This window comes from Myotis yumanensis, unplaced genomic scaffold (genome assembly GCF_028538775.1).
Source record: "Myotis yumanensis isolate MYYU_CA2020_CCGP unplaced genomic scaffold, mMyoYum1.0.hap1 SCAF_11, whole genome shotgun sequence".
NCBI lineage: Eukaryota > Metazoa > Chordata > Mammalia > Chiroptera > Vespertilionidae > Myotis > Myotis yumanensis.
Window position 1 is genome coordinate 18,308,591 of NW_027223762.1, and position 23,236 is coordinate 18,331,826.

General features: G+C 47.0%; 1 protein-coding gene across 1 annotated transcript; it reads right to left on the reverse strand.

The window, feature by feature from the left end:
* Positions 1-394: 394 nt before the first annotated feature.
* Positions 395-22,397, reverse strand: CDC42EP3 (CDC42 effector protein 3). The gene is made up of 2 exons (XM_070429033.1): positions 22,134-22,397; positions 395-2,419 (listed from the first exon to the last, which is right to left on the reverse strand). Exon 2 carries the CDS (start codon positions 2,175-2,177, stop codon positions 1,407-1,409), a length of 771 nt encoding a protein of 256 aa, XP_070285134.1. The 5' UTR covers positions 2,178-2,419; positions 22,134-22,397; the 3' UTR covers positions 395-1,406.
* Between the last annotated feature and the right edge of the window lie 839 nt (positions 22,398-23,236).

Below are 23,236 nucleotides of genomic sequence, written 5' to 3' on the forward strand. Positions count from 1 at the left end.
GCTGGGGGGGTGGGGGGGGGGGGCGCGGGGAGGCAAGTGCTCTCTGCTGCTCTCTTTTTAGCCTCCTTAATCTTGTCTAAATGGCACCTGCCCCATGGGAACACCTGTCCTGTAGGGATGGGATTGGGTTGTAAGGGTTTGCTGTAGAGTGTGTTAAAGTGAGGGAGAAGAACCAATGAAATGAGTTTTGAGAGGTTGGCATCAGTGGGGCCCTTTTGGGGGATCTGAAACCTTTAGGAAATAATTAAAATTACGGAGTGAACGGAAGTCACCTCTTACCTTATGTTAAAGACTCATGTACACTTTAGCGAAGCAATTTTTCTAGCTCTGGACTATATAATAATAAGATATTATTACTCTTTTGTTTGTTTATTACTATAAGCATGCAAGGTCATTTTAACATTTACTCTTTATTGTGTTGTATGAAGTACCTATGTAATGCAGGTATGTACTGTACTAAAATCCCCATATTTCCAAAGATCATTACGTGGTGTAGCCCACAGTCTCTGCAGAAGCGCCATGAGTAACCTGTGCCTTTACACGTGACAATCCATGGTTGGCTGCTATGAAAAGTTTAACAGGGGAAGAAAAGAGAAAATAAAGCTAAAGTATGAATACACTTCCAAACATACACATATGCAGCTTACAATGGAACCACAATGGAAACAAGTCAAATGACAACATTCGATGTAGTATCTATAAAATGCAGACTCTGCAATAAAAAAGCCAAAGGCACATAAAAATATATTTTAACTTTAAAAATAACTTAGTTACAGTAATACTTTGCTTGTCCTACCAACATGTAGCTGACAGTCAAAATTCTGCAATATTGACATAATATATAGGTTGTATATATAAGAGCTACAAGAAAATCCCACAAACCCATAAAGTTGTTCAAATGTGAAAACAGAACAGTTTTAACACTGAAGAATCCGCTACGGTGAGCCCAAACAACATAATATTGAAAAGAGTCCAGAAAAAAAGGCTTAGGTGTGAAATAAAATTTTGACTTCTTCTTGCTCAGAAAATGCCGAGTGCTGTGAAGTTCCTCCCTGTGACCGTGCAGCCCTTCGTGGCTGGTGCCATCCTGGCCGAGCCAGATTCCTATGTGTCTACAAACAAAACCTGTGAGCTGAACATCAGCCATGCCTGCCGAAACGGGTTCTCACTGACTCACTTCCTCTTTTTGCCAGGACGGGTCTTTTTTTTTTTTTTTTTTTTATAAACTGTTTTAGCAAACAAGGCCTAACAAGTAAAAAAATACTCTGTAGGAACATTATCTTAGAAAACCCATCACGTAACTGCAAATATAGCCAGTGAAGCTCTTCTCGACTGTGGTTGGTTGTTGTTTTATTGTTGTTGTTTTTTGATACCTTTCATCCCAAAGGCATCGCTGGAGGTGTCCTCTACTTATTTTTGTCCATGACATTCAGCACCTCATCCAAAAACGAGGGCCCCAGATCGAGCTGCAGGGAGAGGAGGGAGCCGGTGAGATCCGACAGGGACTCCTCTGACTTAGTCTTTTCCTTGACCAGCTGGCTCGGGGCGGGATGGTCAAACATGTCCTCGGCCGGCCAGTCGGGGTACTGTTCGGAGAGGCTGGAGGAGTGGCTGTCCCTGCCCTGGCTGGACTGCGAGACGGACGCGGACCCGCTGGAGCCCCAGGAGACATCCCCCTGGTGGACCGTCCCGTTCTCCAACAGACGGCTTTTCTCCGGGGCCTTTTCCTCCGCGACGGGCTCGCAGTGGAGCCTGGGCAGCTTGGCCGGCCCAAAGGATTCCTGTTTGGAACTAAATGTCACCGGGGACAACAAGGGCAACATGAGCGCTTGGGACCCTCCGATGGTCGGGAGGGAGATGGCGTTCTTGAGCACAGGAGAGGGCGTTTCTGTGAACATGGAGTCGGAGGTGCTGTTGGCCCGGAAGAACTCGCTGTGCCCCGGGAACGGGCCCAGGGGAGCTTTCTCCTGGTTTCCAGGCAAAAGCTCGTAGTTCCCTTGGAGAAAGGAAATATCTCCGAAGACGTCGTGCTGGCCCTCCTTGCCGATGTGAATGGTGTGGCGAAAGTCTCCGAGCGGAGGGCTGATCATATCAGGAGACAGAATGTCCCTCAGTTTAAATTTCTTTCCTTTCTTGTTATTGGCCGCCTTCAGGTAAATGGGGGTCTTGGCTGGCATTTTGGAATTTGAGAATGTCTCTCCTGCGAACGGGGGGAAAGGGCCACTTTCTTCACGGGGGTTCTGTGTGCCCGACAATCCTTCTTGATAGGAAACTGTCACACCATTTTCCTCCAGTGGCTTCGGCAGAGGCAGGGGCCGTGAGAGGGGATGGAGGTTGAAGAGACCTTCCTGGAGCTACAGCCAAGTGGGGCTCTCCGGAGCGCCGGTCCCAACCTCCAAGCCCTCCACAGCATGGGAACCTGGAAGAGAAAGCAGCGCAGGTTACAGTAAGCGCAGGTTTCACAAGAGCCTGGGAATAAGGGCAGGACGAGTTCCCATCTGAAGCTGTTTTGCTGTTTCCCTCCATGAAATAGGATAAAAACTTAAAACTTAACAAGGGTCCACTAACCTTAAGTCTTACTTCTGGGGGGGGGGTGGGGGGGGGGGGCGGGGGGAAGAAGAGAAAGAGAGATATTAAAAAACCCCAAACCGGTGACATCAGCACTTTTGAAACATGGCCATGGGCAGAATTCTCTAGACATGCCTCAGATTTTAGTCCTTTCATGACCAGAGTGAATTCAGCTCCTTACATACAACTGGATTTATTTTAAAATATATTTTCTCTTTTGCTTTGGCACTCACACTAGCAAGACTAATATTCTGTTGTTGAGTTTTATGGGTTAATACAATGAATGGATAAAATAAATAGTCCTACAAGAAAGGGGCTGGACATGCCATTTACTAAGTGACAGTGACTATTATATGCTAGTGTCCAACCAAATCTTAATGACGTGAATTCTTCCAGGTGAGAAAACTCTAAGATTCAAAGTAAAAAAGACAACCATTAAAAAAAGCAAAACAAAAAAGCACCTTTTCTCAATAACAGAGAGCCAAGAAATGGAAGAGCAGGAGCCGGAATCAAGTGGAGAAAGAACACGGTTGGCCTGTGTCTCGGGACTTGGAGGCTTTCTGAGCTGGGAGAAAAGAACAAACCTGCTTCGTTGCAAAGAAAATCGTGTGATCCTACAGAATAGGTTGGGCCTTCACTTGGAAATATGTTGGGAACATTTACTGATAAATGTGTATCCTCTCCCTGAGGCAGGCAGAATTCCAAGGTAATCTCGTGATCTGCCTCCCGGTGTTAAGGGCTCTGTGGGCGGAAGCTGTGACTTGCTTCTCACCAACAGGATATGGCAAAGCTGATGGATGTCACACCTCGATTAGGTTACATTACAAAAGAGCCCACCTCTGCAGGCTGGAGGTGGGGACCCCCTTTAGTGGTTTGAACCCTGCTGAGAGAGGGCCTCTGGAGGTGAATTTTGCCAACAACCTGAGGGAACCAGAAAGTGGATCTTTCCCCAGTCCAGCCTTGAGCCTCGGATGAGTCTACAGCTCTGACACCTGGTTCACAGCCACCACCAGCATTCCTGACCCGTAGAAACTGAGTCATTAGAAACTGAGTCATTAAATGGGTAGTCATTACACGGGTATCATTGTAAACCACTAAGGATTGGTGGTAATTATAATGAACACAGCCTCCCTGCTCGAGGCTACATGAGGGGATTAGAGGTGATGAGCTACAAGAAGGCTTGGGGGCGCTCATTTTACAGATCGTCACCCTTGAAAAACACCCTCCAACTCTTCAGTCACATCAGCTGCCAAGGAAAAGCTCCAGCCTCTTCGCTGCAGGAATTCCTGCAGTGGCTCCACAGCCACCTCTCCCTGGCCACAAAGCAAGCAAACAAATAAATATTGGGAAGAGTGGGCTAGGTGGTGGCTTGAAGAGAGCCACACCTGCTCTGTAGCAGCTGGAGGCTGGCTGACATCTGCCCCATATTTTTCTTTTCAGCAAGAGTTTTAAATTCACTTGCCTGTGGCAGGTGGTGAGAACTGTGCTCCAGCCCTCACTGGCAAGGTGACAACTGGCTCCACTGGGGAAGCTACTTGCAGCCAGGCCTGAGGAGGCAGAGAATGACGGGCAGGAGAGACCCATCGCCACCCGGCTGAGGGCATGGGGAGGAGCCTGAGGAGGAGCCGAGGCAGCATGACCAGCTTTGCACCCAGACTGGGCTCACCTGGAAGCTGCCCAGTAGAACCCCGCAGGCATTGGCTCTTGATTTGTCTTTAGTCCCAACTAAGGCACTGGCTCAACCTCCCTGAGGTGCTATTTTATGGCCACAAGGACAGGCCCTAGGGGTCTGCTTTCTCACTTCAGGTTAGTAATGCCTGGAGGCTGTCACTGAAAGAGATGCTCAAGCAAGAATACGGGGAACCCAATCATAGGAAGACATTCTCTCCGTCTTACCTCTCAACTGGGTCTTGCAGCAGTTACCAGTTTAAACACTGGGTCTTCCTGCTTAGACCTCTGAAGTTCCTTCCCCTGTAAGTGCACCACAGCCTAGGGCCTTGTCCCCTAGGGGCCTGGCACTGCCCTCCTGCCCACTGGGCCCAGTGCCACGACTGCCTGCAGGAGCAGCTGGGGCGCCTCCTGCAGAAGGTGGGAGCAGCCCTGAGGGACAGCTGCCCACACACGGCTAGGAGGCAGCTTCCATGGAAAGATACAGTATGTCCACCACCCCTCAAGGGCATGCCAGGGCTGCTGTGGTCAGCTGGTGGTGCCAGGGTTTTGCAAAGCCAGAAACTGAGGCAGGCCATGTCACATTATTTAGGGAAATACTATAGTAAGAGGCCAGAAAGTTGCAGCAGCCAGAATGCAATTCTCTGTCTCTCATGCACTCACTCACATTCACCCCTTCCTTGAACAGCTGGGGGCGTTGAGGAGGAGCGGTGAGAAGGGGGAGAAAATGCCCGCTCCAAGGTCCCTGCCTGGCCACAGGCACTGCAGGCCCCACGGCAGAGGCTGGCTCAGCCTGGGAGAAGCTGGGTTTTTAGGTCATTGGCATGGACCCAAAGATGGCAGGGAAGTGACAACATATAGAGAAAAAAGTAAGAAAAGGGCTGGTGAGTAGGCTCGATAAGCTGCCGGCAATGAGATGCTGGAGAGAGGGAAAGGAAAGACGATACCTTAAAAGGCATTTTTCTTCCTTCTGAAAATATTTACACTATTTACTGCATAACAGGAACATAGGCTTCTAGGCTTCAGTAATTTGTATTGAACTTCTGCTCTGTGCCAGTGCTAAGAGCTCCCAAATAAATGGGATGTTTTTGTGTTTTTTTAAAGGAATTGGGGCAAAATGTCAGTTTTACAAGTTTAGACGAGTTGATGTTTTCAATGCGATATGAGGAAGATATCTGAGAGCTCAGATACCACCTGTCTATCTTATCTGTTATCTTTCTCCTCCAGCGCAGGGCCAACCACGCTTACCCCTCCACTCTGAGAATTCTGGGCTCCCTCACGTATCAGCCAGGGGACATCCATGCCCTGCTTCCTTCCCAGGCTGATTTCTCTTTCAGGATCTCCCCTGCCATCGCTAATGCAGAAACCCAATGGGCAGTTTCCTCACAGGTAACCAAGCAGCTGGTCCTGGAGAGGGTATGTGTGTGTCTCCTGGAAATCACCAACCCTGAATACAACAGCGAGTGTTTATGTACCGGGCACTGCTCCAGCCTTTGCCATGTACTAGCTCACTCACAGGAACCCAGGAGGCGGCTGCTGTTAATATCCCCATTTTACAGCTGATGCACTGAGGCACATACTTAGTGCACGGCAACCGGGCACTAAGCCAAGTGGCCAGGCTCTAGAATTTGAGGTCTTGACACTTAGTAAGCACACTTCTTAGGAATTCAGTCAGCTCCCAAATTATGAAGGGGAGGCATTGCAAAGCCTGTTTAAGAGACAAGTGTGTGATAAGGCATTGGGGCTGGTAAGGGTGGGGAACAGGCCTTGCAGACACTGATAGCATAAGCTCAAACAGGTCTACCCTCATTGGAAGTCAGTTTAGCAATTATCTATCAAAACTGCAAATCTCATGCCTTTGGCCCTGGAATTCCACTTACAGACATTTCTGGAGATTTATCCAACTTGCGTATATGTGTACAAGGTTACCAATCCAGCACCATTTGTTACAGCCTCGAGCTGGAAAGAACCTAACTGTCACAGGTATATAAAGTGAATCCATACAAAAGGAAATAACACAGGTCTAAAAAATGATGAAGCAGCTCTTTATATGCTGATATGGAAAGGGCTTCAAAGATACATATCTTCAAAGGAAAAAGAGATCGGTGCAAAGTGTGCTGATACATTTGTATTGGCTTGTATGTCTGGAAGCTCACACAAGTAATGTGACTGCCCACGGGGACAGGAAGTAGATGGAAGGGGATGAAAGTGAGAAACATTGATTGGCTGCCTCCTGGGATCAAATCCGAAACCCTGGTATGTGCCCTGACCTAAGTTCACAGGGCTTACAGGCCAGCAGTGAACTGTTGGAGCAGAACTGATGAGCGAGCCCTCGTGGGTGTCTCCCAGGCCAAACGAAGAGAATGCCTAGCCTTCGTGTTTCAGTCAGGACTCTACCCCATCACTAACTACCAGGTCCCGAACCATCCTAGAGTGCTGCCTGCCCACTCGGACCTTTCCGTTCCCCATCTTTCCTTTCATGCCATTAGTCCTCTACTCCTACTACCTTCCTCAAATTAAAAGAAAAAAAAGAAAAGAGGAAGGAAGGGAGGGAAGAAGGAAAGATAGAGAAATCAAGAAACTTTCCAATGTGTGGCCCTTTCTCAAAAAACCCTCCCCATGACCTTGAAATCTGAACTCTCCACAATCATTCGATAATCCCTTTCCCTGAGTTCTTGGGTCACTGTTGCTCCTCTTTCCCCCCTCGTAGGTGACACTCAAGATAATATTCACCTGCAGGGCTCTGAAAACAAAGGCCCCAGTTCCTGGGCACTGGAGAGAACAGATCTGCCAACAAAAGGGTTCAACTCCCCAGTCAGTTGCTTATCACTGCCTATCAAGGCCAGAGAGAATGTCTGGCAGATGTGCAGGCTTGGAAGTCCAGCTGCAAATGCACAGACTCTCACTTACAGGAATTTGTGAGAAATCCAAGGCACAAAAGGCCTGGAGAGGAAGTGAAAGCCACAGGTTTGATAAGAAAGACAAGTGCCCAGTGGCCATTCCTGCAGTAGGCTAGCCAATTCTAGTTTCTTACTGGTGACCGATTTAAGCCTAAGTGACAGTGTTCATCAGAGGAATCACCACAGCAATAATAATTCAATGAAGGGAAAACGGAAGTGGCCCCTTGCTTCATTTCCTTGTCATCCTTTTGGTAAACAGAGTGTTGCTGAAAAGACCAAGGCAGTGGCCAGGAGGAGGGCAAAAACAAGGGGATGTGACAAAGTGACCCACCAAAAAATCAGTTCCTCAATTAGAGTTGACTGTTTTGGCAATTCACAGGGCTCTGAAAAGGAACAAAGAGGTTGGCGTTTTCTTTAAAATTCCATTTATTTTAAGAAAGGAATGTTTGGTTTGTCTGCTATTTGTTTTTAGATCAATTCTTAGTGGAGAGAGAGGGTGAAAAATGCCTTGCCTCCTACAAAATAGGTTGCAATGTTAATTTAAAACACACATGTATAAAAACAGGGGCAGGTGGAGGGAGGGAGTAGGACCATCCTGAGGGAGCTGCCGGCCTCTGCCTTCTACTTGCGGGCGGTGAGCCTACACCAGACGTCCCTTTTCTTGCTTAGTTGTCACATCCTTCAAGGACATCCTAGCTCCTGCTCGCCTTTCCCTGTCTCAGCGTTGTACAATGTGCCCTTCTTCCTGGCACCCAGACACAGCACTATGGCACCACCTGGGCCCCCAGCAAAACTACTAAATGATTCCTCCAACAGCCCCAGGGAAGGATAAGGCAGCGGCAGGACCGCCCCCCCCTCCCCCCACCCCCAAGCATCCGTGAAGTATTTCTCTCTGCTGCCAACAAGAAGACAATTCCTCCGTGATACCTCCGGGAAAACTGCCTTTGACCCCCAGGCTCCCCACTTTAGAAGGGACAAAGGCTACCTGGAATGCCTTCCTACATGCTCTGAGGGGTCCAGCAGAAGACAAATAAACTAGGTTGTGACACATGAGAAGCAGCTGAAGGAGTGTAACAGCCCAAGAAAACCCAAATATGGAGGGGCCACAAGATGCTTCAGGGATCTGAAGGATTCCTTTCTCTGTCATGGAAAAGGCCTCAGGGTTAGTAAGGAGAAGCTACAGGGAAACAGATCTTGGCTCCTGGTCCTTGCTCCTCGTCCTTACTCAGGTTTCACAGGGGGCAGCAGCCCAGGCTCTGGGCCCACCCCATGGTGCCCTAGGGCGGTATTTGCATACCTGTTCATTCCGAGTCTCCTGTAAGGGAACACTGTCACTGCTTATTTCCTATGTCACATTCGCCTATAAAAACACTCACAGACTTTTCCCGGAGGTCTTTCCATTTGAAGATAGCTGTGTTTTCACTAATATAAGGATGACCAGCCACCCTTCGGTATCAGAAACAGTAAAATATTACTTCAACCAGGGCACTCACGCCGACCCTTTTGCCAAACCCTCTTCTCTCAGTCACACAAAGAATTTTAAAATTCAAGGGAGGAAAAATCAGAGTATTAGAAATTCAACATTGAACTTTAGTGAAAATCTAAGACCAAAATAAATGTAACGGGAGAAGACCCAGTGAACACCATCCTGAAGATGCTTTTCATAGTTTCAGTCTGTCACTCCCCCCAAGAGAAGATAAGAAGATGCCTTTTCTATTTTTAGATTCTCATCCTCTCCTCACATCAGCTAAACTGAAGACAGAGCTATATGCCCTGAAACTGTAAAGCTCCATTAGCCCAGGTCCCAGCTGCCTAGACGTCATGCAAATGAACTTGCAGGCGGACGGGCCAGACTATATTTTATAGACCCACTCAGAAAGTCTATGACATGTCTCACTTTCAATTATTTATAAATGGACTTCTCACTTATGATTCAGCTACAGCTTGTATTTACTTTTCTTTTATAACCCTGATTATATAGAAACCCACAAATACCATATGAGAGACTCACTACTAGTTTGTATACACCCTTTACATTTATAGGGTCTGACTGTACTATTTCAAAGACTTCTTAGACGCAAAATTGGAAGACAGAACATTCACCTCACAAAATACCAAGTCTGTACTTTTGAAGAGAGGCCATCCGACCCCTTTTCCCCATTAAAGTGAGTGATTGGGGAAGGACTCGATATGGACATTGATCCCTGGCAGTTGCCTGGCTCACTCATCATGACTCGTTTTACACGGGACTCAGTCCAAAGGACCCAGGCAGGCACTCGAATTTGGTGGGTATGAATCAAATAAGGCCACAACTGTAAACTGCCCCCAGCTTCCACAATCAATGGATCCCACTTGATTTGTGAAGCACCAAGGACTCTATCAATACAGGAAGAGAACCTGAAGTTTTGAGCAATATTCAGCCAGAATATTCCTTCTAAACTCTGCTCAAAAGAAAGTACCTTGTGAAGTTGCTTAGTTGCTCACAAAATAATACCCCTTAATATTTAAGTCAGCAATTATGCTCTGAAAACTCCTGTCCAGCGGCAGTAGTATCAAATGATCCAAAATAACAGGTTTGACAGGTGTCCAGAAATTCAGGCTATGGTCATTCGGCCCATACCACCATAGAAAGCAAAGTTCCCTGTCCTTTGCCTTTATAGCGTATCCTCACATTTAGGCTCCTTGAACACTCTGATTCCCTAGTGGGGTGAAGGGACACACCTGGGACTTCCATGCTATTCTCCCATCCTGCTAGAGCCCTTGACCGTCATCCATGTTCATTCGATGGGCTGAAATATGGCTTCTCCGCATCAAACCAGCACTGAATATATTCGGTAACACGGTGGCCAATCCACTCTCCGCCCACCTTCATGGCAGGCTCTCCTGTGTCATTTATACATAAATATTTGTCCAATGATTGAAGGAACGTCCCCTCAGACTAGGCTGAGAGCTCTTCTATGAACATGAACTGGGTCTTATCCATTTTTTTGGCCTCGCACAACACATGGCACACAGTGAACTTCAAGTGAAAGAGTGCTTGAATCCATAACCCCTGCTAGGCCTTCCATCATGAGAGAGGAGCTGGTTTGCCCCGAGGGGCCAACTCCCAGTCCAAGTCCACAGAAAGTAGCAAATTTGAAATGCCTAGTTCTCTGAGGAATTTACGCTTGTGAAGAGTAATGGCTAACCTTTGAGTAGTTGCTGTGGGCCAGGCAGCAAGTATTAGAACATACTCCTTAGGAACCAATCTTAGATGAAGCCTTAGGTCAATCGGCCCAAAGGTGGAAGAGCTAGGATTTCAGCCATGACTGGCTGGCCTCCAGTCTGTGCTCTTAATTGCCGCTGCCTGGATAGCATGAGGACTGCCGTGGAGCTGGTTGAGAATAGAATGGCCGTTCCAGACTATGTGTCTAGAAGTCTGACAGCACCAAGAGGAAATAACGCACTATAATCTCAACAGTAATGAGTGGCAGAGGTGGTAAGTTGGCCTTGTCAGAAACCAAGAATGAGTAAAATGGTCCCAAACACCAGTGCCTCCAACTCTAACTCACGAAATCTTTTCAATATTTGTACTCCTGTCAAAAAGAATCTCAAAAGGAATGTGACTTTACAAAAAGAAAAGCCAAAGGATTAAAAATTTGAAGCAACAAAAGCCCCCCTGAGTCTTAAGGAGAAGAACAAACATCCTGCTCTTAGAAAAGAGTGTTAGTGCTGTTAATTCTTTTCCCAGAGGAAGCCGGGGCATCGGGCTGTGCACAACACAGGACTTTCACAAGGGACAATAGCTCCCTTTCCTTGCTATTGACACTTCACTTCCCTCCTACCTTTCTGAAACTCAGAACCCTGTGTTCCTTACATGGACTATACTTCCACCTTTTTACCATTGACCACTGTTCATAACATCCTCCACGACTGCTTCAGTCACTTCCTTCCTGAAGGAATTCTCTAGCTCACCTCATGCAACCCAGGCTCCGTACTGCCTGCTTTCAGGTTTTCTTAGGGCTCCTGTAGAGCTTTCCCTGGATGTTATTCTGTTATTTCCCTATTCTTCTTTTTTGTGTGATTGTATGTCTGATATCTCCAGGTAGGTGGTGAGCGCAGTGAGAATAAGTGGGCAAAGCAGCTATACGTAAGACCTGTTGATAAAAATCACTTCCAGAGCCTCCTCTTGGACTGGGAACACCAGAGGCCCTCAAATGTTATTGAATAAGCCTGTTTAGTTTTCCCTTTTGTCCATTCCTTAGAACAAAGGTCTGAAAATTATGGTAGGTGGGCCTCATTTCCTTCCACTTTATCTTCCACTCTATCAGAGGGGGCCATCTAGATTGCTCTAGTAATCTTGTCACTTTTCAATGGCAGGCCCACCCTTGGGCTGGGAAATAAGATAGCTGATGAGGTCCACTTCAGCAATCTGGGTGCCATCCACCCCTGTGGCTATATCTCCTGCCAGTTCCCCCAATGCCTCTCAAACTTGTTTACACCTCGAACCTACTAACTATCACACTATACTGCAATCACTTCTTGCCTCCTGGAGTAGACTGCCTTCCTCAGGGGAGAGACACGATATTTAATTCACAGTTGGTACTGGACAAATGTTTGCTGAATGAATGAACAAGTGAGAAAGTTTGAATGTGATGGCCTTAACTTCCTTCCTCTTCAACCCAGCCTGCCCTCCTGGGAATGCAAGATGGAATCTTTCTACGACTCCTACAAGAAAAAATGAACTCAATACAGTCATTTAACAAGGAGTTGTAGCCTCTTTTCTTGTGACAAAGGCTTTTTCTAATTTTTCCATCTGTAAGACATTTTAACCTTTCTCTATCCATGTAGGCTTAAGAATTTAACAGCCTATCAATGCAAGCCACAGTAATTCTACAGGCTCTTATAGATCTTTCATATTAAGACAAAGAATATTTGATTTGAAAGGGAAATAACTTCTATCCATAACTGCAATATGTAAACAGAATCTGAGCGAGACAGGCAAGCCTTAAGGAAAAATTCACAACACATTCCCCTGACTCACTAGTATATGGAAGTCACTCTTAAAGAATGAGGCCCTGGAGAAACAATAAGCTTGCTCTCTTGACCTTTCCTTTCAAAAGGAAATGAGTTAAGGGGAGAACTTGCATTATTTGGCACAAGATGTACAAGGGAAACTCAAGAAACTCTAATGAACATTCTATGGAAAAGGGTTGTTTTGAATCAACGTCTGACTAGCACAGATCAGGTACTTAAAGAAAAACACCTATCAAATGAATAACTGCATGAGCAAACAAAACCATCCATAGAACTCTCACTGCTGTTGTAGGCCTTAGGGAGGAGAGGCCTGGGCCAAAACTTTGACCAGCCTGGTAGGATCCTTGTAGAACTCCAGACACATAGGGATTCCAATTACCTCCTATGCAAATGGAGGTAATTCCCCCAATCCTGCCCTATCTCACAGGTGATTGTAAGAGCTGAGAGTGAAAATCTTCATACCAATAAAGCACAGATGCAAACACAAAGCATTATCTTTATCCCAAATGAAAAACCAGAACATCTACTGAAATACAATACGAAGAAGGGGGAACCATTTGAATTGCCCAAATAACCACTTCCACTTTCTCCTTAAATGTTGTCCATCAGTACAATGCTTGTAGGTGTGTCTGCCCTGTGAACAATCTCCACAATTAGAAGGGATTCCTACCCTCCAGCTTGATCAGAAGATAAGTCCTTCTGTCAACAGAACTCAGTTAGGCTAACTTCTATACACATACCTGCATCCTTTATCTCCAGGTGCAATTCTTCCAGCCTTGAGAGCAAATGGGATTTCTTTGAGTTTGGAAAATTACAATCAACCATTATTGGCTAGCTAGATAAAGAAAAGTTTAAGGGCATATGGTTAAGGTTCATGGGGAGGCCAGGTAGGGCTAGATATGAAAAACAAGTATAAAGCAACTCAGTTAACGGGGAGCAGACCATTGCAGGAAGCTTTCCCCACTGAATGTGAGATTGGTATGGGGATTCCATAGGCAAGGGAATGAGGGAGAAAAGCAGGCAAGCACCTCTGCACTAGGAGAGAAGTTAGGGTTATAAATATCCTCTATTCCATGTTCCTAATTTAATGTAGTATCCCCTGGTATGTCCATGTAACCTACACATACACACAGAGAGGTGATAAAATCATAGATCTGTGCTTAAGATTTATTTTAACTTAATATTACAAAGTGTTTTAGGACAGTGGTTACTCATACTGTGTTCCCCGGAATCCTAAGGGGTCAACATAGGCACCTCTGGGACACCGGAGACCTAGAGAAGTAATGCCAACCTCCCTATCTGTCCCCTCCCTCCTTTTTAACCAAAGAAATTCTGCTATTATGTTAGTATATTGGAATTAAATTTTTCTTTCTTGTCCTTGGCTAAAAAATAATAATTTGAAAAGGAACTGCGCCAAGAAGGAAATATCATGCCCTCTCTCTCTCTCTCTCAAGGAAATATCATTCATCCTCTCTCTCTCTCTCTCTGTCACTCAAAGTCTTAGGGCCTCAGTTTTATCATGTCAGAATGAGTAGGGCTGAGGTAAGGACCTGTCCATCATGAAATGTTAGGGTTCTATGACTGTACATGTTTGCAGAAACATCAGCTTCTAGGGAATTTTAAGAAAAAAATATACTTTTAAATAGAATTAAGACTATCCTTAGACTCAAAATACCTTTGCCAGCTTTTTTTCATCATCTTTGCTCATCCTTCCTGGTATTAAATTAAGGGCTCAGTGCAATGCCAGTGACTCTCTGGGAGCCTCAGTTTCCCCATCTGCAGAGCGAGTAATGGTGTCATCTTAGGAGTAGACACCACACATAAAGTCCTGTTGGGCACTGAGCTCACAATCAAGAGAAGGGGCCCTAACCGGTTTGGCTCAGTGGATAGAGTGTTGGCCTAGTCACTCACCTTCAACATCTCCTGAGGGCCTGCTAAGGGCCAGACAGTATTCTAGGAGCTGAGGCTACAGCTATGCTGCACTTACAGAGCTCACATCCAGTGTAGACAAATGATCAAACAGCACACCAATAAATGGCTCATACAGTCATGGCTGAGGATTCTAGGCAAGCACTAGGAAACACAATGACCCTTATTCTCTTCAGCATCTGGGCTGCCCAGACTGTGCTCATAGTGGACACGGGGTGCCACGCCGCCACAATCAGACCTGGGCACGAGAAAGCTGCTGTGGAAGTTGCAACTGTCCAGCAAAGACTTTGAGGGAGTCATGGTGGTGGCCTGGTTTTCAGAAAAACCTTATATGAGCATCAGGAATGTCAAACCACTGGAGGGCCCCTTTGAACATGAATGTCCTGTAGCCCAGGAAGGAGTAATTTTACTATGACAGGACTTAAATAAGCTAGGTAAGTGATAACAATTTCTGGCTTGACAACACTAGGATGTTGCCACAGGCAGAATCAGATAATATGGCTAGGACTGGATTGTCCGCTTTTTCATTAGGTCAGTGATGGTGAACCTTTTGAGCTCGGCGTGTCAGCATTTTGAAAAACCCTAACTTAACTCTGGTGCCGTGTCACATATAGAAATGTTTTGATATTTGCAACCATAGTAAAACAAAGACTTATATTTCTGATATTTATTTTATATATTTAAATGCCATCTAACAAAGAAAAATCAACCAAAAAAATGAGTTCGTGTGTCACCTCTGATATGTGTGTCATAGGTTCGCCATCACTGCATTAGGTCCTACTGTAGAACAGATGGGTGCCCAAGTTAACTAGGTTTAGTCCCTACTCTCAAGGAGCCAGTAGTTTAACTAGGCAGCTACAAGTGTCAATAAACCATAATTTAAATGCAGTTAAGTGTTGTAATAGGAGAAGGTATAAGACACTATAGAAAGTGCCTTGGATACAAGGAAACAGTAGTGGAATTAAAGCAGCTTAGAGCCAGGAGAAAATCCATCCCTTTCTCTGCATCCTCAATCCCCCGTCTCCCCCGACTTCTTCACCAAGGAGGGATCTGCCTGGTGACATGGCTGGCAGGTTAAGGCCTCAGAGCCTCATCTCCTGCTGTGTTAAAATCACTGTTATATGTCTGAACTGACCCTTGGCAGAAAAAGTTATAAAAAATAAATAAATAAAAAGGAAAAGAAAGCAAATATGTTCCAAAATGGCAAACCCACATTTCACCAAAAATGCCTTTGCTTGTTTAAAAAATGTGTGTAGCCTAAGTGATTATAATGGATTTGAACAGAACAGGTCTTTTTCAGCTAAACACACAGTGATCTATCATTGGCTTGATGTGTCTACAAATAGGACCTTCAAGTTGTCACCAGAACATGACGAATTCCCAAACGTGTAAGCTGACTAAATAGAGGCCTGACTTTGAAGTTCCTTGCCTTCCATGCTGGCTCAGGCTGCTCTGCGCTGGTCTGTATTTTCAACCCAGGGTTTTACATTATTATTATTTTTTAAATATATTTTATTGATTTTTTACAGAGAGGAAGGGAGAGAGATAGAGAGTTAGAAACATCGATGAGAGAGAAACATCGATCAGCTGCCTCCTGCACACCTCCTACTGGGGATGTGCCCGAAACCAAGGTACATGCCCTTGACCGGAATCGAACCTGGGACCTTTCAGTCCGCAGGCCGACGCTCTATCTACTGAGCCAAACCGGTTAAGGCTACCTTATTATTAATAAAATTGCTATGCTAATAGGTGCCACTGATCCTGGCTCACAGGATTCTAAAGCAGAAGATTATCTGAAATCATCTACAGTCAAATGCCTCATCTTAGGAATGAGAGAGTGACCCTGAGAGGTCAGTTACAACTTGGGTCAGAGCTAAGGCCATTCCCTCTGTGACCGTCTCCATTTAATTCTGCCTTAATTGTATCAAATAGCAAATGATGGGGTGTTTGCTGGCATCTTCTAGTGTGTTCTTGTGGCTCTATTCCTGCACACCTGGTGGTTCTCTAAAATGTCCTTGGGGTCTTCTGCTCTGTAGGGCAGACTGCAGTGTGTGACTACTGCCTCTGGCTCGGGGGTTCCCAGAGGGTTTCTTGTCAGACTAGTCCTGCCAGCTGCTCTGTGGGCAAAAGGACTTGGACACTATCTCCCTGTGAGTCACTGCACACAGTGACATACTAAATGCTCTGCAAAGCCCGGCACAAAGGGGCCTCAATCAAACTGGCTTCCCAAAGAATCCGTTTCTGATGTTTCAGGGCACACATTGGGTGGTGCTGTATTAGCTAATTGCAGGTGTGTTGTCTAACCAACCGTCAAAGGCTAGAAGGCCAATGATGACTTTTTCAAATATGCAAGTAAAACCAAATCACTGAACATCCGGGTGTTTTTAAATGTGCAATTTCAGGATTCTGCTATTAATTCATTACTTAGAAAAGCAATGAGGATCAAGCAAATATTAATTTGAAACTTATCAGCTTTCAAATTCATCAGTTTGCTTGACTACTCAGAAATCATGCTTTGTATTATAAAACTGTGTGGCTCAATTTAAAAACTGCTTTGTGCCCTAGCTGGTTTGGCTCACTGGATAGAGCGTCGGCCTGGGGACTGAAGGGTCCCAGGTTCGATTCCGGTCAAGGGCATGTACCTTGGTTGCAGGTACATCTCCAGTAGGGGGTGTGCAGGAGGCAGCTGATCGATGCTTCTCTCTCATCGATGTTTCTAACTCTCTATCCCCCTCCCTTCCTCTCTGTAAAAAAATCAATAAAATATATTTTTTAAAAAAATAAATAAATAAAAACTGCTTTTGCACCAGCGATACTGTCCATCATCATGAGCCTGGTACAACTTGGCAATGAAGAAGTATATCAAGGTCAGGAAGGCTTTTTTTTTTTTTTAAGTAAAGAAATATACGATTCCTGCTGAATTATTTGGCTACTTATTTTATTCTGGTTTGTGGGGTGTTATTTCGTTTTGTAACCTTTATTTTAAAGGGTGAAGGCAGAAAGGAGGTGTCTGGATGGAGGGCGGACAGCACTAAGGCTATAGCCCTTAGTTTTGAGGCGCCTGGGTTATTTCAAGCCATCCTTTCCAGAACCCCAACTTCAGTCTGAACACAGGCTCCCGCGCAGCTTCCCACAGCTAATCGCAAACCCACAGTATCAAAGGCAGTGGAGGCCAGGCAGGTCCCCTGCGGGTTCCTGGGGCATCCCTCTCGGTTTCAAAGACCTCCCTCCTCTATCTCTCACACCAGAAGCTTATCTGGCAGGGCCTGGGGCAGAACTGTAATGAGGCCTGGCTTCTGCCAAGGACAGAGCCTTCCTGCCCAGCTAGCTTACTTGGGGCTCCTGCCTCTTGCTTTAGCTCTTTTGAAGCAACATCATTATGAAGCATATATAACATGCCACCGAATGCAAGGGACCAAAGGGTCATGCACTGTGGATGTGGTCACTAGGCTCCAGAAGGTAGCCATCCAGACTGCTGACTGAGCCCTGCCACCCCTGACTTTCTAGAACTTTGAAGCAAGGATACAGTCTGTAATAAGCTCCACTTTTCTGGCCCCTGAAATCCACTGCTCTTGGCTGTGGCAGGGCTTTCTTATGTGTTCCAGAGTCCTACGTGTTTACCTAGTAACCCTCCTGATACAAATTAAACTGTGTTAACTCTAGCAGTTTGATGCTGGATCCCCTGCAGAAGACTGTTGCCACACTCAATGGGACTGAACCAGCGTCAGTAATAAAATATCCTAATGGTACTCCCTTAAGGTTGGCAATTACTGTTATCTTCCTTTGGACCTCGTATTGCAAGATACACAGTACTACGAAAGAAGTTCTCTGCCAGAGACTAAAAACCTTAACATGAGTCAGATGTAACAGCTTCCCGGCCCCTCCGTGAGCTTTGGTATTTTGCACGAGCTCAAACAGACCTGAATTCAAACCTGAATCCTCTACTTTGTTAGCTGGGTGACCTTGGCCAAGTTGCACGACCTTTCTGAGCCTGTGTTGTCATCTGGAAAATAAGAACAATACTGTCTATCTCAAAGAGTAGTGATGAATATTAATGATAGAACCAGTATTAAGCACCAAGGAAAACAACAAAAGCATCAATGAAAGAAAGCATCAACTGTTTATTGTGCCTACTCTGGGCCAGGTACTTTTCTAAGTGCATTATATTTGAACTCAATACTCAGAGTAATGCTATTATCTTCACTTTATAATTGCTAAACTGAGGAACACAGGCTAAGGGACTTGCCCAAAGTCACACAAGTAGTGAGCACCTGCGCTAGGACATGAGCCCAGGCAGCCTGACTCGGAGGTTTCTTAACCTCAGGACGTTTTTCCTTCTCCTTACCCCAAGGGGGTGCTGACTTTCATGCAGGATTAGCAACTCATATATGCACCTATTGGGTTGTTAAATTGCATACAAGTTGGGGCAAAAGTAGGTTTATAGTTGTGGGTATGTGAAATAGTTTATGCTTGTTATTATTAATTTCTTTGTTATTTCCTACTAGAGGCCCAATGCACGAATTCGTGCACAGGTGGGGTCCCCCCCCCCCCCCCCCCCCCCACTGGCCGATCAGGCTGTCTCGCCAAGTCCCAATTGGGGCTGGTGGGGAGGGCCGGCGGGAGCGAGGGGGCGGGGGGTAGCGTTGAGTAGGGACCACAGGAGGTTGGCCAGCCACAGGAGCACACTGATCACCAGGGGGAAGCTTCTGTGTTGAGCATCTGCTCCCTGGTGGTCAGTGCGCATCTTAGCTACTGGCTGGTCGTCCGGTTATCCAGTTGTAACTGTCACTTAGGCTTTTATATATATAGATATTAACAACTGTAAGCCTACTTTTGCCCCACCCTGTATTTGTGTTTGGTATGTTCCTTACTGTGTGTTTTGGGGCAAGTTATATAACAGGTCTGCCCTCAGTTTCCACAACTGTAAAATGTCCTTCCTACATAGGACTGTCAGAAATAAACGAGTTCATCAAAATAAAGGGATGACAAGAATTCTTGGCACTTAGGACAAGCTCCATATAGGAAGGACCTTTAATGTCCAAAGTCAAGAATCCTGGGCATCAGTGCTTGGTAAAGAAGATTTTGTGGCCGGCGGAATCCAGTAGTTTCAAATGACATTACTTGTTCTCCGGCAAACATAGTGCACTTAGAAATAGATTTAAGTTCTGATTCAACCAATGAGTAAACAGGTCCACAGGATTCTGGTTGGAAAGAAATTAGGCCAGGCCTAAGTGAAATCAGACCGAAAGCAAGAATTTTAGTAATTAAAATAGTCAGAACAGTCTGGACATCTGCTGGAGCTTTTCTAGGTTATGAATTGTATTCCACCTACTGGATAAATGTTATGGCTCCTAGCCAAGGAGCTCAAAACATTTTTTTTGGCCTGGTAAAAATCTTTGAGTGACATAGGTTAAAACCATTTTATTCTGAAGACAGTTGAATACCACAGATTTTAGAAGTGAAAAGGGAAGCTTTTGTGAACGTGCTGGATATAAAACACCACATTAAAGGAAAAGCTGTAGAGCAGATAGAACACTCTAGCTCATGTAAGCACTTCGGCAATAAATGTTATTTACGGCTTTGTATTTACTCATCTCGCATTTAAATTTACACTAAAATGCAAAAAAAAAAAAGGTGCAATACTCATTATTCTAGCTGTCTTTACATGTTCCATTGGAATACAAAACAGAATTGCACTGCTCAGATTTTGAGGGAAGGGGGAACTACTTATTTCCCGTCTGTAGCTGCTGCCACAGCCACAGCACCATGTTCTAATCATGGGATTCATAATATAAATCTCTTGCAGATGATGCCCACTGGAAAGTTGAAACTGCCATGGATCCTGAAATGCTTCTGAAGTTCTGATGGGTAAGCCCAGAGGCTGGTACTGGGTGTTTCATTCAATGAATGGGGCCTATTGGGAAACCTATATTCTTTGGGAGACTTAATGAAGAACTTCCAACCCTTACCTTGACTATACAGTCTTTACCACTGATTTCACATGTGACAATGCCAAACATTGCACAACTGCCCCAACTTATATCTGAGTGTTTAAATCTATTCTGGCCCAGCCGGCATGACTCAGTGGTTGAGCATCGAACCTATGAACCTGGCGGTCACAGTTCGATTCCCGGTCAGGGCACATGCCAGGGTTGCAGGCTCGATCCCCAGTAAATGTGCAGGAGGCAGCCCATCAATGATTCTCTCTCATCATTGATGTTTCTATATCTCTCTTTCCCTCTCCTTTCCTCTCTAAAATAAAACATAAATAAAAATAAATCTATTCTGAAAAGGATTTATCACACAATACTTGGGTAGCTTACTCTTAATGCCAGTAAGGGCTCAAAGAGAAGACCTCTGGAACTGTCCAGAAAAGAAGTTGTGTCTTCTAGTTGTCAGACAAAAGGAGTCTAGTTGCCCAGGAGTCTTTTAAATTACTGTAGGGATACCCTAGGGCAGGGGTTCTCAACCTGTGGGTCATGACCCCTTTGGGGGTCATCGACCCTTTCACAGGGGTCGCCTAAGACCATCGGAAAACACATATATAATTACATATTGTTTTTGTGATTAATCACTATGCTTTAATTATGTTCAATTTGTAACAATGAAAATACATCCTGCATATCAGATATTTACATTGATTCATAACAGTAGCAAAATTACAGCTATGAAAATAATTTTATGGCTGGGGGTCACCACAACGTGAGGAACTGTATTAAAGGGTCGCGGCATTAGGAAGGTTGAGAACCACTGCCCTAGGGCATCATCAGCACCAAGTTAAGAGAAGTGCCCCAACCTGGCTTTGCTATTCAAATCGGGACACTGCTGCTCACCTAATTTTTGTCCTCTTTTAAAGGCAACCCTGCCAAGAAACTCTTTGATATGGTGAGGCCTAAGAGTTGGGGGCGGGAGCAAATCTTAGTCTCCTTAACATATTCATCAGTTCCCTCCCCCACCCAGCACCACCCTCCAGGAATTGCCTTTCACCCTCAGCACACACCAGGAGCCACTTTTCCAAATAAACCAGGACTGGAACGATTCCTATTGCAATCCTCTCCTGACATTCCTACTCCCGCCCTCATTTTAATTCACTCACTCTTTTTCTTTTTCTTTTTTTTTTTTTAAACAAAATGTAATTACTTGACTGTCAGCCTGGGTTGCACTCTGGGGCTTTTACTCCTTTCAACACAGCTGCGCTGCCGGCTTTGATGCTGCTGTCCACGCAGCTTGTCCCAGCCACAGCCTGGCTCTCGGTAGTGTAACATTCAAGTGCATATTTATTTTTAAACTGACCTCTCCTAGACTGTGCAGTATTAAAGGAGGTCCTGCCAAAAAAATATGCTACTTTCTATTTATAAGATGAAACACATGCCTTCCAAAGTCGAGGGGAGGGGAACGGAGTATAATAATTCATAACAAAAAACGGACTGACCAGATCCATTCGTCCTCACATATCTGATACTTGTCTGTGTCAAGACACTTAAGTTTCCAGAAGAAAAACATCTTGAAAAAGCTTCAGCTGTTCAAAAACCACGGGCCAAAAAACCCCCCAAACCAACGGCCAGACCTACAGGTTGGAGCTCTCTGCTCACAATGCCCACCCCCCGTGCCCCCCGCCACCGTAAAAGTGAGGAAAGGGCACCCGGAGGGTACTGCCACCGCAGATCTGCAAGGCGCACCCGTGCGCGGCCCTGGTGCCAGCCCACGATGGGAGGCGAGCGGTAGCCATGTGCGGCTTGTTCTCAGCTGGAAAAACGCAGTACGCGCCCAGAATGGCTGTCAGTAGCTCCAAGGGCTCAGTAAACGTGCAGCCCCACCCTGAGAAGTGGTGGGCACAGACGGTGGATGTCTGCGCCCGGGTGCTGGCGCCCCTCCCGGCGTACTTGATGTCCCCTTTTGTCCGTTGGACGCCAGCTGGAAGGTAATGCCCTGGGATCCTCGTTCCCTAGGGGTTTCCCAGCCTAGTACCCCCGTGCACGCGGGAAGCGGCCGCCGGTCGGACAGACTCACAAACAGGAGGGTGGAGCCGTGGGCACGCAGCGAGCAACTCACCAGCAGCCCCCGAGGATCGCAGCCGCCGTCCGGGACCAGACGCCTCGCACCGACGCCTCCGAAGGCGCACGCAGTCCCTGCGGGCTACGCGCAGATCCGGCGGGTGGGCTGGCGCGGCGCCTTGTCACTGCATTATCCGCTCCCCGACAGCGAGAAGGCGCCCGAGGCCGCTGGTCTCCAGGATCGCCTGCTGCTCGGACCCGCCACTCAACCGCCGCCCGCGGCTGCCACACCAGAGGGTGAAGGTGCGAGCGAGACTGAGCGCGCGGCGGCCGGACTCCGGGACTGAGCCTGCGAAGGGCGGGGCGGGGCGGGGCGGGGCCGCTGCTCGGGGGCGGGGCGGGGCGGAGGGCGCGGGCGGCCGAGCTGACCCACCCCCAGGTGGTACCTGCTCAGCGCCTTGGGGCGGGTGGAAGGGCTAGGGGTCACCGGCGGCAGGGCCTGCGAGCCCACGGAGGACAAAGGGCACCCATTTTTACCTCCCCATCGCCACCTCGAGGGAGGTGGCTTCCCTCGGAGAAGGTGCGTTCAGCTCCCTCCGCACAAGGAGAGGTCGCGGGACGCCCGGTTCAAAAAGGGACCCCGGGGTGCTAGCGCCTAGGTACCCAAGGACAAAGGGACTCCGCCTGCAACCCAGACACCTGCGCGAACCCTCCTGCGCCCCCCTCTCCTCGTCCCAACGAGCCGACCTGGCCCAGCGAGGCTCCGGCACGGCGGGCGGGTGACTGCACAGGAGGAGCGCCCCCACCCCGACCGCACCGCCCTGGCCCGGCCGCGGGTCCCCGCACCCCTGGGATCACGGGCTCGGGGGAGGGTCGCGGGCTGTCAGTTTGCAGCTCGCTCCCCTCGGAGCTGTCGCCAAAACCCGGAGAGTGGATTCCGTACACTGGAGACGCCGAAGCTGCAGGCGGAGGAAGCGGACGCGCGAGCAGCCAGCACCGCAGGTTTTCCCAGTCCACAAGGAGGTGTTTCTTCCTCCCGCGGGTCCCCAGAGACTTGCCTAAAGCTGGGGCGAGCGGGTGGCGGTTGCTCGCGACGCACGACCGGGCGCCAGTGGCGCAGCCGCCGGCTGGGAGCGTGAAATGTCGCCCTTCGCGACACCT

Excerpts from the sequence above, each read along its gene's own strand:
- CDC42EP3 (XM_070429033.1), bottom strand. The coding sequence starts at position 2,177 with ATGCCAGCCAAGACCCCCATTTACCTGAAGGCGGCCAATAACAAGAAA.